Source organism: Numenius arquata, chromosome 3 (assembly GCF_964106895.1).
Source record: "Numenius arquata chromosome 3, bNumArq3.hap1.1, whole genome shotgun sequence".
In the NCBI taxonomy this organism is placed as follows: domain Eukaryota; kingdom Metazoa; phylum Chordata; class Aves; order Charadriiformes; family Scolopacidae; genus Numenius; species Numenius arquata.
In genome coordinates this window covers 65131907-65148148 of record NC_133578.1, presented here as the reverse complement: position 1 = coordinate 65148148, position 16242 = coordinate 65131907, and the positions used below count along the sequence as shown (strand labels likewise).

Sequence of the window (16242 nt, the reverse complement as noted above, 5' to 3'; positions counted from 1 at the left end):
CTCTTCCCCGTGCTCTGCTGAGCTCTGCCGTGAGATTTCCATGGATCCCGGTTGTGACTGTTCCCAGTTCCAGCCACGGAGGATGCCAGCGCAGGAATAACCGAGTGCCTCTGCGCGTGTAGGTCTGCGTGCAGTTTCAGGAGAAGCGGGGAGGCTGCTCTCACCCCAGGTGACAGAGTGCACCCACAGGGCACCACCAGCAGTCCCACTGTGACACTGCCACCCCGGGCGGAACAAATCACCTTCCAGGTCCTCATGCTTTTTACCCAGCCCAGTCTACCCCTGTATCAGCAGCCTGAGTAGCAATTATGAAGGAGTCACTTTATCTTACTTTGCCCCATTCTTTCTTACTGTAACACCCCATAATGTTCTACTCTCAGGTTAGAAACAGTGGCCAGTGAAAACCAGCCTAGCAGCACGAAACGCAGTCTTTCCCATGAAATTGTCTCACAATGATGTGTACCTCCAGCAACGGGGGCTCCACAGCCTCTCTGGGCCGTGCTTTCAGCTTTTGGCTCTCAACGGAAAGGAGTTTTTTCACTAATTGCAAACTTCCCTGCTGTAACTGCTGTAACTTGTAGAATTCACTCACGTATCATTCACAAGCCCAACATTTTAACAGTAGTTTGTTTCTTCAAGTCACAGCATCCACCAGAACAAATAAAGTATACAAATACTGCAAGTGTAATAACTTCATGGTAAAAAGTGAGTTTATTTTGGAAGTAAAAATAGCATTATAGTTACCAAGAAACCAATTAGAAGGTTACAAACAACACACATTTTTCTAGCTAGCATTTTATTTTTATATAAAAATATTTCCAAAGACCTTTAAAATAAACAATCCATGATTAGTCCTTAATCACACTGTACATATTTAGGGTTTCACTGATTAATAATTTGAGAGCACAGCTGAGGCCCAGAGCAAACCATCTCAAGGTGTCCACTTGGTAGCTGGGAACCGAGTTGGAGAATGCCTACTCCGAGCCTGCGAGGCCAGCTTTTGTCTGAGCCGCCTGACTTCTGCCAGCAGCTCCCGCTCCTGGCTCGCCAGCTCTTCTCCTCTTCTCTCTAAAGACACTTATGCACAAGAAACTCAGACTTAATATTGCAACTAAGGGCTTTCCATAAATGCTACGAATGGTTATGGGAGAGCAGATACCTCTGACATTATTAGTACCGCTGGATACGAGACAGCCCTGAGAGCTGTAGAAGCACGTTATTTGGAAGCAGTGCCCATGTTTTGTTACAAAAGGGTCAGATGCTGATGGGTCGCTGTGGCAGGTCCATAGATACATGTTTCCCATTGCGTGTGCAGAGTTTTGTACAAAAGATACATGTGATTTTAAATTGTGCTTCACTGGCCATAGTGGCTAAGATAGCCTAGAGGAAATGATTCCAGACTAATTCCTGACTATAACTCTCAGTAAGATTTTGATGAAAGACAGTTCTACATCTTCTCAACATCCCCAAATCATACATAACTCTGAAGACAGAAGAAGCCTAGGTAAAATGATCAGGTCAGAATGGGATTAAACCTGGCTGAGGTTTAACAGGACACACTTCAGGCACTTCCTACCTGTGCTGCTCCTGGTAGCGAAGACATTTTTTTTCAGGTGTGAAATAGAATACAGCAATAAACTGTTTTACTATCCACTAAACACCTACGCAACTAATAATGACTCAATGGCAGAACAAGGTGTTCCAGTAACGCTTCTGAAATTAAATGTGGAACAAAGGAGGGCCCTAACTTCGAAACTTACCGTGTGACGATGACTCCGATGGAGAAAAACCATTCAGACAGATGTTTCCAGACCATGGCACCTGCTGAAGTTCTGCCCCTCTCTCTGCACATCCAGCCTTTAAATCACGCAGTCTCTCTGTGGGAAACGGCGAGAAGGATTCTTTGTAAATTAAGTGTTTAAATTTCTAGTGAATTTTTCTAGCTTGAGGTGAAACAGTTTTTCTCCAGGAAGCGAAACTGGAACAATCACTCACTCCAGCTAATGGCAAGTACAATTTGCTCAGAATGAGAAGTCAATGTTTCTACTCTGTGGGTCAAAGCTATGCATCACTGCGTTTCATTTTAAGAAATTACAGCTCCATATGGGCTGTTTCTTCCTGTATAATTAATCTTCTGACAAATGGGCCACTAAGATCATGTGGAATATGGCTACTCGTACTTGCAGTTTTAGAAGGAGACACCCATTTTAATAATTTGCAGTTACAAATTACTCCATATTAAAAACATTAGGTAAATAAGGGCAAAGTCTGAAAAAGTTCGCCCAAAGCAATACTAATCACCTAATCTTAACACTAATCCCATGTGACCCTTGCAGAGATGGGGGAATAGGAGAAATATCTGCAAAAACATACAAACCCAGCATTTGAGAAGGATGTACTGGCCAGTTGTGGAAGCCCAGAAATGTTTTTTTTCCTGTGAACAACCACTTGGCACAGTCACTTCCTAGCAGTGAGTTTGCTGTTCTTTATGTTGACAGAAGATTTTTAAGGGAAGTGATTCTACAATTGGTTTAAGCTGATCTAAACCTGTGCTCCTACCAATAATGCCGTTTATATTGCCACATCTGATTGATATCAAACTGAGATTCCTGTCCAAGTCTGGCTGATATATTGGTTTCATGAAAGAATACTGCCAAAAAGTACTTATGTACAGGAGTTAAGTGTAAGTTTATCCCAAATATTGGACATTTAGTTTGTATTCAGTTGCTGAATGCTTCATGCCAACATCCCCACAGGAGAAATGCATCATCTACATGCTCACCAAAATAGCCATCTTCTCTTTGCAGCTTTTCAGCCAACTCAAATGCGTCATTCATTTTGTCCTCTAAAAACTGCTTCCTGTGTTCGTCTGCAGCAGCCGCAGCCTTCTCCTCTGCTTCCAGTTGAGCTTTTTTCTGTATAACTTCTTCCCACTGTGCAACAGAGATATTAATGTGTCTTCAACAGATGTGTTGCAAGGAAAAAGCAACAAGTAAAACCATCTGGATTATTACAGATTACACTTCACCCTAAAATCAAAATATATGTTATTAAACTGAGTGAATGGGTCTTTTTGAAAAATTTCTCATTCAAACACCTGGAGAAAGGTAAAAATCTTGGGTCAGCGGAAAAAAAGAGAGGAACTTAGAGAATTAGGAATATGCTTTCCTAAGCCTAAACCATCCTCAGCCTCTAGTGCTTCCAGAAACTTCCAGTCAAAACAGGAGATTCCTAACAAAATATTTCTTCAATACCGTTCAGTTTTATGCTCTACCATGTTGTGGGCAAAAGACAGTTACATTCGTGTTAGTCCCACCTAGAAAAAGAAATATACCTTTTTTTCTTCTGCTTCCCTCATGGCCTTCAGCAGCTCAGCCTCTTTCACCCTGTTGTCATGCAGGAGCTTGGCGATCTCTTCGTAACGCTTCTCACGGGCCTGGTCACCACCTTTCAGTTTATGCAACGCTTGCAACCTCCAGTTGCTGTCAAGGCGTTTCTGCTCTGCTTTGGCTAAATTTTCCTCAGCCACCTAACGAAACATCGTTCTTACCAGGAATCCACTTACTCTATTTCAAGTACACAGCCTTACACACAGATAAGGTAAGATCAATTCAAGTGTTCTCCCGTACCCCTGTTAGATGTCCCTGCTGGGAGACTGCACCTGCAGTGCCCTCCTCCATTCATTACAGCAGGTTCTCTCATCTATCAGGGCTTTCTTCTGCTTCCTCTTCATCCTTCTTGTTCTTTCTCTTACCGAGGGTCTTTTTTGTTTTGTGGTTTTGTTTTTTTTGTAATATTTTGGAATAAGGCATCGATTCTCTCCATGATTTTGGGGATTTTGCTTTCCTGGCATGGATTTAATATGATTTACAGGTGCCATTAACATAAGATTGATACCTGGATGCCAATACTTCCACCCACATCCATCTGCTTCCAAAAATTGGAGGCTGTTTACAAAAATTCAGACCCATATGTTTATTTCTAGACAAAATATAAATGCAGATGCCAAGCATATGGGCAGTGGGTTAGCTGCAACTATTTTTCCAACTGTGCAGTTACAAGTTCTGAGCTTGAAAATCTGAACAATTCCTAATGTCAAGCTACACACATTCATTACTGTGATCTAGAAGACAGCTTCTACAGCCAAATTTCCTGCCAAGTACTACCAACTGAAAGTTCCTTTGAGGTTTACTTTTGTTTTATTATGGTTACAAATAAAACATGTTCCTTAACAGGAGGATGACTTACTCTGAAAAGCACTTTTGAGTCTTATATGCCTTCTGACTTCCGAGAAGTAGAGAAAAATTAATATTCATGGCAGGCCCAGAGCATTTCAGTATCATAGAGCTGTTTGGATGCTTCAGTCAGACTTTTGAAAGCCTCAAAACTTTAAACATACCGTCATAATCTATTCATATAGATATCTAGAAATTAGGTTTCTTTAGAAAATATTTTCATATTAACTTGAACTACTTTATGCAATTAAAATACTATTAACTAGTACTACTTGTACTATTAGTAACTAGTACTACTTGTACTAGTTAGCATACTAACTCCCCAAAATACATGTTAAGATCCAATCACCTTACCATCTGAGCTTTCTGCTTTTCTTCTCTATCTATTTCCATCCATCTCTGAACAAGATGATCTTCTAGATCCACCTTTCTTAGACGAGCATCCACCTCTTCTTTCATTTCCTTTGTAACTGCCTCTTGATCTTTGATTAGATGCTGCCAAATGCACCAACATAAATTATTGTTGCTAAGCTACTAACCCACATTTGTAATTCTGTCTCTTTAACATTTATTAAAATTTCATTAAAATCGTATTTGAATATATCCACACATCTCATCCCACTACATATCATCACTGTCCAAGAAAGTGATAGTCCCTGCTGTTTCATCCACTTGGAATTACACTAAGCCTGAGTCATCACAGTGGTCCAGCAGGTTGATACTGATGTAATTCCATTCCCTGGGTTACAGTGGATTATAAAAGCAGAATTCCAACTTAAACGAATTAGATACATCATGAAAATATTCTGCACTTTTATGGCACATTTCAGCCAAAACCTCAAAACATTTCACAAATACAAATCACGTTCCACAGTACAGGGACTTATAATAAACACATCTGCAGCTTGAATACAGAGATGATTTGCCAAAGTAGTACGGATCAGCAGTAGATCTAGAAATAGAATTTTAACTCTCACCACCTTTTCTTCACATTCATCAGGGCACACAGTTTTCTGGAGAAGACATAGCCCCCTCCTAGGCCTGCAGGCATCCACTGAGCTGTGTCAGCAGGGCACTGAAGCAAAGTTAATATTCACAGCCTTCTAAGCTTGAACATAGCCCCTCGCTGACGGCAGTAGAACAGTCAGTTCAGGGTACACGCAGGCAAATCCTGTCTATGCAGACTCCTGTGGGCAGACCTATGTCCTCAGTTAGTTAAATAATTGCTACCTTTCTAACCTAAATTGATGATCACTGTAGAATTAGTTCCCTTAAACAGCTGACTTTACGTGTACTGGAACACAAATGAGCTTAGCCTGGTTTGTGTTATGTAGCCACAATACAGCTGGCTGTGTATTTAATAAATGAATGCTAAAAGAAATTTAGCCCAGTTATGCTCCGCATGGGTTATAAAAAGTCCATGGCCAAAAGCTTTATAAAGCCAAATACAAGCAGACATATGCTTCAAAATAAGGGTTAGCTCTCTGGATGCCCACTTCTGCTTGCACTCCATCGGATCTGCAGGTATACAAGACAGGCACATGTAGCTTTCATTTCTAAACACTTAACTTACTATTTCTAACCAAGTGGACATTACTAAAGCCTTCCATTGGCAGCCTCGCTTTTCAGTAATTAACTCATGTTTAACTTTAAATGGTATTATTGATTAAACCCCTTTATTACTGAATAGTGATCTTTCCGAATTATGTCAGTCATTTGAGAAAAGAACTGCACATTCCCCACGAACCATCCATTCCTTTTTGCTTGGTGATGTTCTTGGCAATTAGACATTTTTTCATTAACTACATCAATCTGCTATTCTGTTCTCTCCAGAAAATGCAGATATATCTGGATACCACAGATGAAAAGGTGGGAGTTTCTGGGATGAGGAACATATTGTTATAGACTTATTTCTTATTTACATGTTCCTCACTTCTCTCAACCAGCTGAGCCCACAGCTAAACCCTGCAGCAACCAAATCAAACCTCTGCACAGGAGAAGAATAAAATGGGGAGAATATGGGTTTTTTCTCCCAGAAAAAAATACATAATAGTGAGTTCTACTAATGCATTTATTAACAGAGGGTTTATTCTAAAAAAGGTACCAGAGAGAAAAAGGAAAAAAAAAAAAGACCCCCTTTTTCCTCACAAGTCTGGTTTAATGAACACAACCGAATCTGAGAACTGCAAAGGAAGAACTATTAAATATAAACATCTGTATGATTCCCTAATAATTACCTGTTCAAAAATCTGTCTTTGTGATTCAAGTTCCATCCGTCGTACTTCAACATCTTGAATAGCAGCAGCTGTTTCCTGTTCTCTCATGGATGCCTTGAGAAGAGAAACACATGAAAATACAGTAAAGGAGAAATTCTCCCTTAAAACACCAATATCAAGAAGAATGTCCAAAACCCCAAACCACACCCTACTTCCAAATGTTAACCTGTTAACTTTTTAACTGGTTAACTTTCTGTATACCATGAACAATGGAAAGTATTTGCATATCAAAAGTACAGGGCAAGGTGGAGAAGAGGCACAGGAGTAGTTTTGCATCCAGCCAAGCGTGTTAGGGAAATGTCAGGCTTGATCTAGTGCTAATAACCTGCCAGCTGCATCTGCGAATCGAGTAAGGAGTCTCTGAACCCAGAAGGTTGCAGAGGACAGTACAGAGATAAGGCAGAACCTGTGCTGAGCTTGAGCTGATGAATCTCACGGTGCCCTGCCTGCGGAAACAAACCTGCAGCTGCACCGCGCTCTGCAAAGGGTGGTGCTGAGACACGAGGAATGGCCCTGCAAAGACTCAATTTGTGCCCATGAGGTTCCAAAGCTTCCATTCTCAGCATCTGCAGGCCACAGTGCTCCAACCAGTAACACGGGAGCAGAGCCAGGCCTGGCCAGAGGCCACTGCGGAGCCTCTCAATCAATGGCAGAGTTAATTTGCAATCTGGACATATAGTCCACAGACAGCTGAGAATTCACTAGTCCTTTAAGGAGCTCGTTACATTTTTCAACACTGCCAATATACAGATGAATCTGGCTTTTCTCAGGAATTTTGCCAGTTAAAGCAAGCCACTGGAACATATTAAGTGCCAAATAAAACTGTTAAATTATGCATTTACCACTTAAAGCAGTCCATCTCATGCTAAATACACCTCTGGGCTCACAAATCACACACAGTACATCAACTGAAATTTTAGTTATGCTTTTTTTCCTTGTTTATTTTCACTAATAAACCTTCAAGAAAATAACCGCTTGAGCAACACTCAACCTTTCTTGCAATTTCGTCATCCAGACGTTTCAGTTCCATTTGACGCTGATCTTGCTGGTATTTCAGAAAACGCCTTCTCGAAGCATCTAGAAATTGTAGTTCCTTTACTTTCAATTCTCTTTTCACAGCAGCTAGTCTTCAAAGCCAAACCAAACAGAAACAAGGGAACTTGTATATATAAGAGGTCAGTACCAATGAGCACAAACTCACACTGCAGTTATCCATTAGTTACTATGAGCTAATCTCTAATTTATAAAGCTTAGGGCAGTTGCTTTCATACTTGTAAATTGCCCAGTTTTCATTTATGAGACAAAATTAAATTCCCAGACATCCTCTAATGGCAATGCCCCCAATTAAGCTTTGAAGTCCTGTGCTCTGTTTCAGTTCTACTTTAATAAGCACTAGTTTACTACTGCAATGGTCCAGAACTGGAAAGTATTCCTTAGAATAATTGCCACTGACCTGGTACTTCTTTCTGCACAAAGTTAGGCCTAAGTTTATTTGGAAAATATCAAACTCTTTCAACGAACAAAACCACAAACTCAAGAATTAGTTTGCAAAGAAAGGCTCACTGCCCTCTTTATTTAAAAAAAAAAAAAAAAAAGCCCCTTACTCCGTAGGCTACAGAGGTCGAATAGAAGTGCCTGTAGACATGCCACTTTGGGACATGGTTTAGTGGTGGACTTCGTAGTGTGAGGTTAACAGTTGGACTTGATGATCTGAAGGATCTCTTCCAACCTAAGTGATTCTAAGATTACTTGCAATTGATCTAAAAAATTATGTAGATGTTGAAATTCTCTTAAACCTTCACAACTGCAAGATGTACAAACTAACAGTTCAGCTTCAGTGCTATCACAACCCTTTGCTCAGCAACTAATATATAAAGCAGTCTTTTTTCTAAACCCACTAGAAAGACAAGAATGTGTACAGTCACTGACACTAGAAGTGACTCTTGTATTTGCAGTGAGGCTGCCCACAGCGCAAGTCTGAAGCCTCAGTGTGCAAACACACAGCAATTGACTACTTAAGAGCATTCAAAACCCCAAGAGACCAGACAAAAAGCTGGGAGTTAAGACAAAAATATGAGGTGACTTGGCGTCTAATCTGCTGTATTCCCTCGGGCAAAGCAGTAATACAACCCAGATCACTTCATTTGCACACCAAAATCTGACCCACCAGACCACACTGTTTTCCCACATTACAATTTATACAAATTAGTGGCTATTTCTCCTTTACTCATGGTTAAAAATGTAATAGCAGGCTACAGTAGCCAGGCCCCTAATGCTTCTTATATTATAATACCTCTGCCTCTGTTCCACCAGCTTCTCTTCCTCTTCCAGTAGCATTTTTCGCCTCTGTTCTTCAGCTTCTCGAAGTAATTCCTGCTTTCGATACCAGGCTTCATCTTCTGCTTTCTGCTGCTGTGCTTTAGCTTCTAATTCATGCGCTAATTGTCTAAATGGAAGGAGATCACACGTTAATAATTCAAGCCAAGTATCAAGAAATTGCTTGATTACTTAGAAACTGATGACTGTACTAGCAAAGAACTGCTGAAATGAGATGTCATGAAGGAGTATGGCATCCCCTTTGTGTGCTGATAAAGTACATGAGGAAGGGTTACAATACTGACTGTTACAGACAACTGGGCATTTCAGATGAGTGCAGATATCTTCTTCCTCACATTCTTAGCAAAGACTAGTTTCTAAAGGTGCCTTGGCATCACAGCACCCACTGATTTCAATAGCAAGCTACGAACTCCTGGCCCTTCACAAAGTTGGACACAACAAGGTCAATGGAGATTTAGGCTCTGACTTTCAAGTCTGAAGACTTGATGCCCAATATTTTCTGTGAATTAACAAACATCTATTGCTTAAGAAAAGAATACTGGTTTAACTTAAAAATGTGTCAAACCAAGTAACTCATAACCTTTAGCATCTATTTAAAGTCACCTTCCTGAATTTTCTTATTTGTCTCTCTTCTCAAGCATACACATTACAATAGAAGAAGGCAATTGTGTCCCCCTGTCCCTCCCAGTCTGATAATGTCTTCAACTTTCCCATTAATACCTCTCTCTTAAGTATTCAATTTCATCCTGTCTGATCCTCTCCCGTTCCTGAGTTTGGTAATTCACAATGAACTTGGGATACTTATTAAATACAGGGTACTGTCCTTTTGTAAGTGGTACGAAGTCATCAAGCATACGCTGCGGATGGATATCTAGTGGCGTAGTCTCCGTAAGATGATAAGCTTCCTTAATCACAACGTTAATGTCCAGGTTGTTACGATGATGAAAGAAATACTGTAAGAGACATACTTCCATTTACATTCTACAAAAGATTAAGCAAGTTTTTAATAAACTTATTTGGGAATAATTAGGTAAATTAGCAAAATCTATATTCCAAAAATTGATTTAAAAAGGGATTATTAAGTTAGCCCTACCAATTACTAAAATATCACTGGCTCAAATGACTTGACCCAAACCTCTTCAAGTTGTAAAAGTATGCTTTGGTTCTTTTTTTTCCTCTTCAAATGCAGGAAAGTTGCATAAGGGATCTGGAAAGTTAGGTGTGAACTCGAGTGTCCGGCTGCCCGCACAGACACTCCTACCACTGGATAAACCTCCCTCAACTTCTGCTGTTCAAACATGAAGCTTGGAAGTTCCTCTTCCTCTTCTTGACAGGAAGTTCTTCCTGTCAAAGATCTTATTCACCAAGAAAATCTTTAAACTGGTTATTATTAAATGTAGCAATAATGTTGCCTGTTTCATGCCTGTCAAACTAATTGCTCACAAGCACATTTTCAAGGTGGAACTCTTTGTTCGCCTAAAGAGAGATTTTCCTGTGAAAAATCCTCCTCCTCCCATGGAAGGCTAAACATAGGGAAACATTTTCATTTAGCTTCAGAGAATGCTAAATAATACTGCCAAACTTTGCAAATAATGAAACAACATGACAGAATGACTGTTTCTTGTCTCCGCTGGCACAAGTCCATATTAGATCCCCCAAAACGAGGCAGAATTATTTTGTGGTTGATGAACTATTGGCATTTACATAATGGCTTCTAGTGGCATTAGAAAGCTTATGAAAGCTTTTAAAGATCTTGTTGCATGAAATTGCAGAAAATTGCTCAATATTGTACTCCTTTATTGTATATTTGTCAGGTAGTAGATGACGTTTTTCAGAAACATGTAATAATATAGTAATGTAGAAATGAAACATCTTCTAACCTCAGTAACAACAGATGTAATGTTTTAGATCTCTGTAGGTACACTTTCATATGACTGACTTAAATATGAAAATGTTTACCTCAAAATCTGCTTTTTGATCACAGTGAAGCAAGGGAGCTCTGGAACATATAATATAGGCAACAACAATCATCAGGAAGTACGAAGGATGGTTGGAGAAGATGTTGTCAAAGACTTTCAGCCATTCTTCTCTTGTTAGAACCTCAGAGAACAGTGTTTCTAGAAGAGGCCAAGCATAAACCTATATTATTTGGGAAAATTAACAAAATAATCCATTAGTACAATTTTACCATTCCTTTTAAAGAAATAATATGAATTTTTCTTGCCTTATACCAAGAATCTATTGATTTATGAAAGAAACAGGAACTAAACCAGAATATCTGAAGACAAGTTTTATCACCTACTATAAACATTCAAAATTAATATGGGCTGATTATATATAAATTTCTTATTTCTTCCGTTTAGATTTGTGAAGCTAAAATCATCCCTAACAATAAACAGGGATTACAAAATTAATTCATCACATCTATGTCCACTTTAAAAAACAAATAAAAAAGCACATTTATAATTTGATGAGTAGATTGTCAAGCAATGTGGACTTGAAAGCAAAGGGCTTCTAAGAACGACAATAGCATGCATGTGAGATTTATGACCATGGAAAAGGAAAAGCTGCAGAAAAGCAATGACATATTCTTTACACTCCCATACCATTCACTGTTATTTAATGAAAACTCCCTCAAAAAAGAGTTATATCATGTCAAGATAAAAGAATACTGCACTATCATTCACTGCAGTGACGTTTTATATACAAAAGTTGGCTAGGATATTACCTGTGCAGTCACACTGTGTTTTATTAAATGCTGAAGTAGTTCTTTGTCATGGTGTGCCAAAACATTTTCCATCATACTAAGGACATTAACTGGAGGATTGGGAAAATACTCAAACCAGTGCTGACAAAGATTAACTGCAAAAGAAAAAAAACCCAACACAATCCGCTGTAATCCACAGTGACAGACTCTTGACAACCTTAAGGTTTGGTTATAAAGGGTATGTTTAAGAGGTAGTTTTAGCAGCAAACCCTATTTAGGATATTCCCATCTCTCCTCTTTCCTAGTATTTATTGCTAAACCATTCCCACAGCACACTGCTCCTCCAGCTGCACTGGCATGAGCGTTTGTGTCAGTACACTGTGAACCAGGCTGGGGAACTAATCTGGCTCAAAAGTAAAATGTAAAAAAGTCTGTGTGCTGTGGGACTAAGTGGTTGAAGGCAGATGGGAATACTTAAACCGGTGTTTCTGTCTCATGAAACTACAGCCTGGATCAAGTAATTTTTAACATACTAAGAATAATTTCTGTAAACTTGGATACTTATTCACTACCAGCATGTGTTTGCAAAGTGGGTATGTATGCTTGGCAGCACATATCTTCTGCAGACTTAGCAGCAGCTGCAACAACTAATTTAAGTGTAAAGCACTTTAATTTAGAATGTTTCTTCAGAAAACAGCCATAGCCAGCTTTCAGCCAAATGTCTAATTTTGAGTTACCACATGCTTAGGACAACGAAACACAGTAAAACTTTAAAAAAGACCATTCCCTTTTAACTGGGAGTGGGTGAGGGGGTGGGGTGGGTGTGTGTAACTACTTCTCCCATGTCTCAGAGATTTTAGTTATTATGGTATAATTATGGTAGATGCATTTGGTTTTACTGATTAGACTTTAAAAATACTGATAAACTGCTAATGTTTTGCTAGAAACACTGCAAAAGAAAGTCTAATATCCTGTTTTTATTTACAAGCAGGTTTTTGTTTTAAGCATACAGTTGCTACGTATTAATTCCTGGCAACACCTTTAGAAGAGAGCCTGGTGACGTCTTAGGAAATACCTCATTCATTTCATCAGGAAAAGCTCTTTTGCCTGGGAAAGCTTAAACACGTTGCAGCATATTTGAGTTTTTAAAATCATTGCTTACCTACTACTGTAGCAACAACTTCAAAGCAGATCAGCTGGTTGTTCTGGAATAATTTTACAAATGGGAACGCTAGCAAAGGAATATAAGGCGTCTCAGCAAAGATAGCAGACCAGTGAGCTAGAGCAGATAAGGTCCTGTGCGCAAAGGCAAAGGTGTAGAAAACATCGATCAAAAACCAAACAAAAATATAATATGCATTTTAGAACCACAAAACATCAAGATATATACAGAATTATATGAATTATAAAAACAAAATTGCATGAGGGCACTACTATTTCATTTTAGAGTTTTCCTTACAGCTGTTTCCAGCTATTGGATACATTTCAGATCACTGTATGAAAATAAAAATCTATACTATTTAAATAAATATAAATATATCTTTTACCTCTGTAAAACTCTCAGCAGTTTCTGACTTTTGATGGGATACTCATTTTGAATATTCACAAAAGCACTGTGGGTACCCTTATCTATTAGGCTACTGAATGCTAAGTAGTTTTCAGGAAGTTGTAATAAGGAACGCCAAACAAACATCCTGCAATTAAAATGCAGACTTAGTCAGGCAACTTCTCTTTCATAGGCCAGTAAACACAAGCAATTTTATTTTGTGCAAGCATGAACATGCTCACAAACCTACCTGTACTTTGCTGGATATTCTCCAAATCCTTTCAATAAGGCCCGCAGACGTTTCTTGTTTAATCCACCTGGCAATTCATTCTACAAAATAGGAAATCAACAATAAATGTAAGGATTTATCTTTCATAATGTCTTTCCTTGCACTCTAATTAATGATAGTAGCTAAATACTGAAGTTCCTAACATAATATTAAAAAAAATAAAATAACGTGTACTGCTATCTGTACATAATCCTGAGTATTTCAACAACAAAAAGACTATTCATCTGCTACTGAACTCAAAGAATAGCTGCCATTGATTTCAGTCAGAAGCAAATCTGACCCTAACGGACTAAACTATATATAATTAAATGATATAGCCAAATCATAAAGAATATTGACATAGATCATATTGTGATGAATGTTACGGGAGGATATATATATATAGATATGTGTATATATATATGAGAGAATATATATACATAAGATGGGAGACAGAGAGGGAAGATGGCACAGCAATGACAGAAGGAAAATAGATCTAACAGTAACGCATCTTCTAAATAATTAATAAAAAATGAAATGGCTTCTAGACAGATATTTTAGAAGCACCAGCAGGGAAGCAGATCAGATCTAGCAAATATCCAAATGTGTCACAAGTTGCTTGAACAACTTCAGAGGTACCCCAAGCCAACCGGAGGCAGCTCCGGCTGTGTCACACAATACAGGAGCACGGGCTAAGCAGAGAGAGTGGAAATGTTACTAGAACTCCCTCAATCCCTTCTCTGCACGAACATCCAAGTGACTCAGTGTCTGAACTTATTCTTTGAAGTACGTGGCTAAATGTTTGTTTGCAAAGAAATGTAAACACTGCAAACTGGAGCACAAAATATTTGCAACTTCTTCCTACCTCTTTATTTTCAGGTGATGTGTTCACTTGCAGTTTTAGCAATCTGCTTTGAATTTTGCTTCCTTTGGATTTCCAAGGCCGCTCTGACCTTCCTGACGTCACTCGCATTGTCAGTTTGTTTGCCTCTGACGGACACTTGGACTGATCTTCTACTACTTTGAACGTGGGTGGTGGAGGCTAATATTAAAGTGAAAATAACTTAGTTAACGTCTTGTAAAACAGATTAAATAACACTGTAATTTGATGTTTGCTCTATTTTATATGCCATATTCTTGAGCTTGATGGCCATATTGAGAAGAACAGAGACACATTTATACCATAAATAAATATATATGGACTGTATACTCCTGAATCAGTATGCCAGTGAATAAAATTGCCGTAATAAACTAGAAAGACTGTGAGAAGGTTTATGTAGCTTCCAAACCAACTCGAACACCATGTTATTTCCTTGTTTAGCAAACACTAAAATATAATTGGGATAGTATAAATGTGTATCACGTATCATGTTGGGTTATTTACTTTAGTGTGTTTCTCAATGTCACTAAATATTTTGCATTTCTATGGCACCAGTTAAAAAGAATACAAAAGACCTTTACAACCTTTAATTAGTATTCAGTGCCAGGGAGGTATTAATTCAAAGTTGGAGATTGTGAAAGCAAGTAACAAAGTGGATATCCCAGTTCATGTCAAACCGGCAGCAAAAGTGCAAATGGAATGCACGTGTGACATCTTTCCACATCCTTCCTCAGCTCCGACTCCATCATTATCCGAAGCTGGTTACTGTTTACTTCAAAGACGTGTGATTAAAGATATATGGAATTCTGGATTTAGAAACCTGTCTCTTATTAATAAATTACTTTAATAAAATAAGAACTGGTATTTAGAACGTTTGTTATTTAGGAAGGATTAAGAGTATGATTGTGCCATAATGATGGATGCTGGTATCCAATAACACAGTAAGTAGAACAAAATGACAGTAACAAAAACACCATTCATGCCCGCAGTTTAAGACAGCATCAGTTGCAAAACATTTCCTATAGGAAACGGAACAGAAGCAGCACAATTATGCTGTTTCCATCTCCCTAAAACATCATTACAAAGAGAAATCAGTCCATATAAATTGCTGTAGAAAGAAATACCACCTTCCCCTCCTCCCAACACCAGAAACACAGTAATATATATACTTTAAAAGCATCATTTTACCTGACAGGCTGGAGTAACTACAAAGGGAACTCTACAAACCACTTTTTCTTTATATGTAGTGCTAAATATGTCACGCCAACACAAGTCTACTGTGATACAAAAGTTATGTAGACAAGTACCAACCTTAATGGGATTTACTGCTGTTTCAAAAAATTTAAAACACTCTACCTGATTTCCTTCTTGAGTCAAAGTTTGGACACTGTATAAATTAAGGCTACCATTTTCCATTACTGATGCAATATACCGTCCATTTGGGCTAATTGCTGCTGTGCTGATTCCCTCTTCGTGACTCCCAATGTCAAAAAGAAGTTTGCATGTTTCTATATTTATAAATCTCATAATATTATCTTGACTTAACACTCCAAGGACCTGTAAGTTAAAAGGATTCATCAATTGATATTGTCAATGTAAAACAAAGAGGAATACCCAATGCAGCAATGACATTCCGTTAAGCTAAAAGAGCAATTGAGCAAACATTTAGCACAGTAACTTTCCTTTTGTATGGTATGGGCCCATATCCTCAGTGTTCCCTCAAAAGCCCTCAAAGTGTATGTGTTGAATCAATTAACGAAATACTCCCATCTTTGTAAAAAAACTGACCTGACTGGAGCCCCCATCAAAAGTGTCAGGGAGGAATTCCAGGTGACGGACAGCTCGCACTTTTGCAGGCATCTGGATTATTCGTATCAACTTTCTTGATTCTAAACACCATAAGTGAAGACGATTTGATTTTCCACCAGCTACAAAAATCCGGCCATCTCTGGATCACAGATGAGGCAAAGTTTCCATCAGAATAATATAATTT

General features: G+C 38.6%; 1 protein-coding gene across 3 annotated transcripts in view; it reads right to left on the bottom strand.

Annotated features, from left to right (window-relative positions):
- Positions 1 to 690: 690 nt before the first annotated feature.
- TBC1D31 (TBC1 domain family member 31) overlaps positions 691 to 16242 on the bottom strand; it is a 22274-nt gene continuing 6722 nt past the window's right edge. For 2 of the 3 annotated variants that reach the window (XM_074145965.1, XM_074145966.1), the window contains exons 6-22: positions 16038 to 16197; positions 15606 to 15806; positions 14235 to 14411; positions 13352 to 13431; positions 13103 to 13249; positions 12718 to 12851; positions 11577 to 11710; positions 10808 to 10987; positions 9569 to 9801; positions 8805 to 8957; positions 7503 to 7638; positions 6473 to 6565; positions 4590 to 4730; positions 3335 to 3529; positions 2783 to 2933; positions 1761 to 1877; positions 691 to 1077 (exon numbers count right to left, since the gene is read on the bottom strand). In XM_074145965.1, the coding sequence (XP_074002066.1) occupies positions 932 to 1077; positions 1761 to 1877; positions 2783 to 2933; positions 3335 to 3529; positions 4590 to 4730; positions 6473 to 6565; positions 7503 to 7638; positions 8805 to 8957; positions 9569 to 9801; positions 10808 to 10987; positions 11577 to 11710; positions 12718 to 12851; positions 13103 to 13249; positions 13352 to 13431; positions 14235 to 14411; positions 15606 to 15806; positions 16038 to 16197 (2578 nt within the window). In that variant the 3' untranslated portion in view covers positions 691 to 931. Of the gene's footprint in view, positions 1078 to 1760; positions 1880 to 2763; positions 2934 to 3334; positions 3530 to 4589; positions 4731 to 6472; positions 6566 to 7502; positions 7639 to 8804; positions 8958 to 9568; positions 9802 to 10807; positions 10988 to 11576; positions 11711 to 12717; positions 12852 to 13102; positions 13250 to 13351; positions 13432 to 14234; positions 14412 to 15605; positions 15807 to 16037; positions 16198 to 16242 lie in introns of all 3 variants that reach the window. The other variant, XM_074145964.1, reaches the window with a different exon arrangement.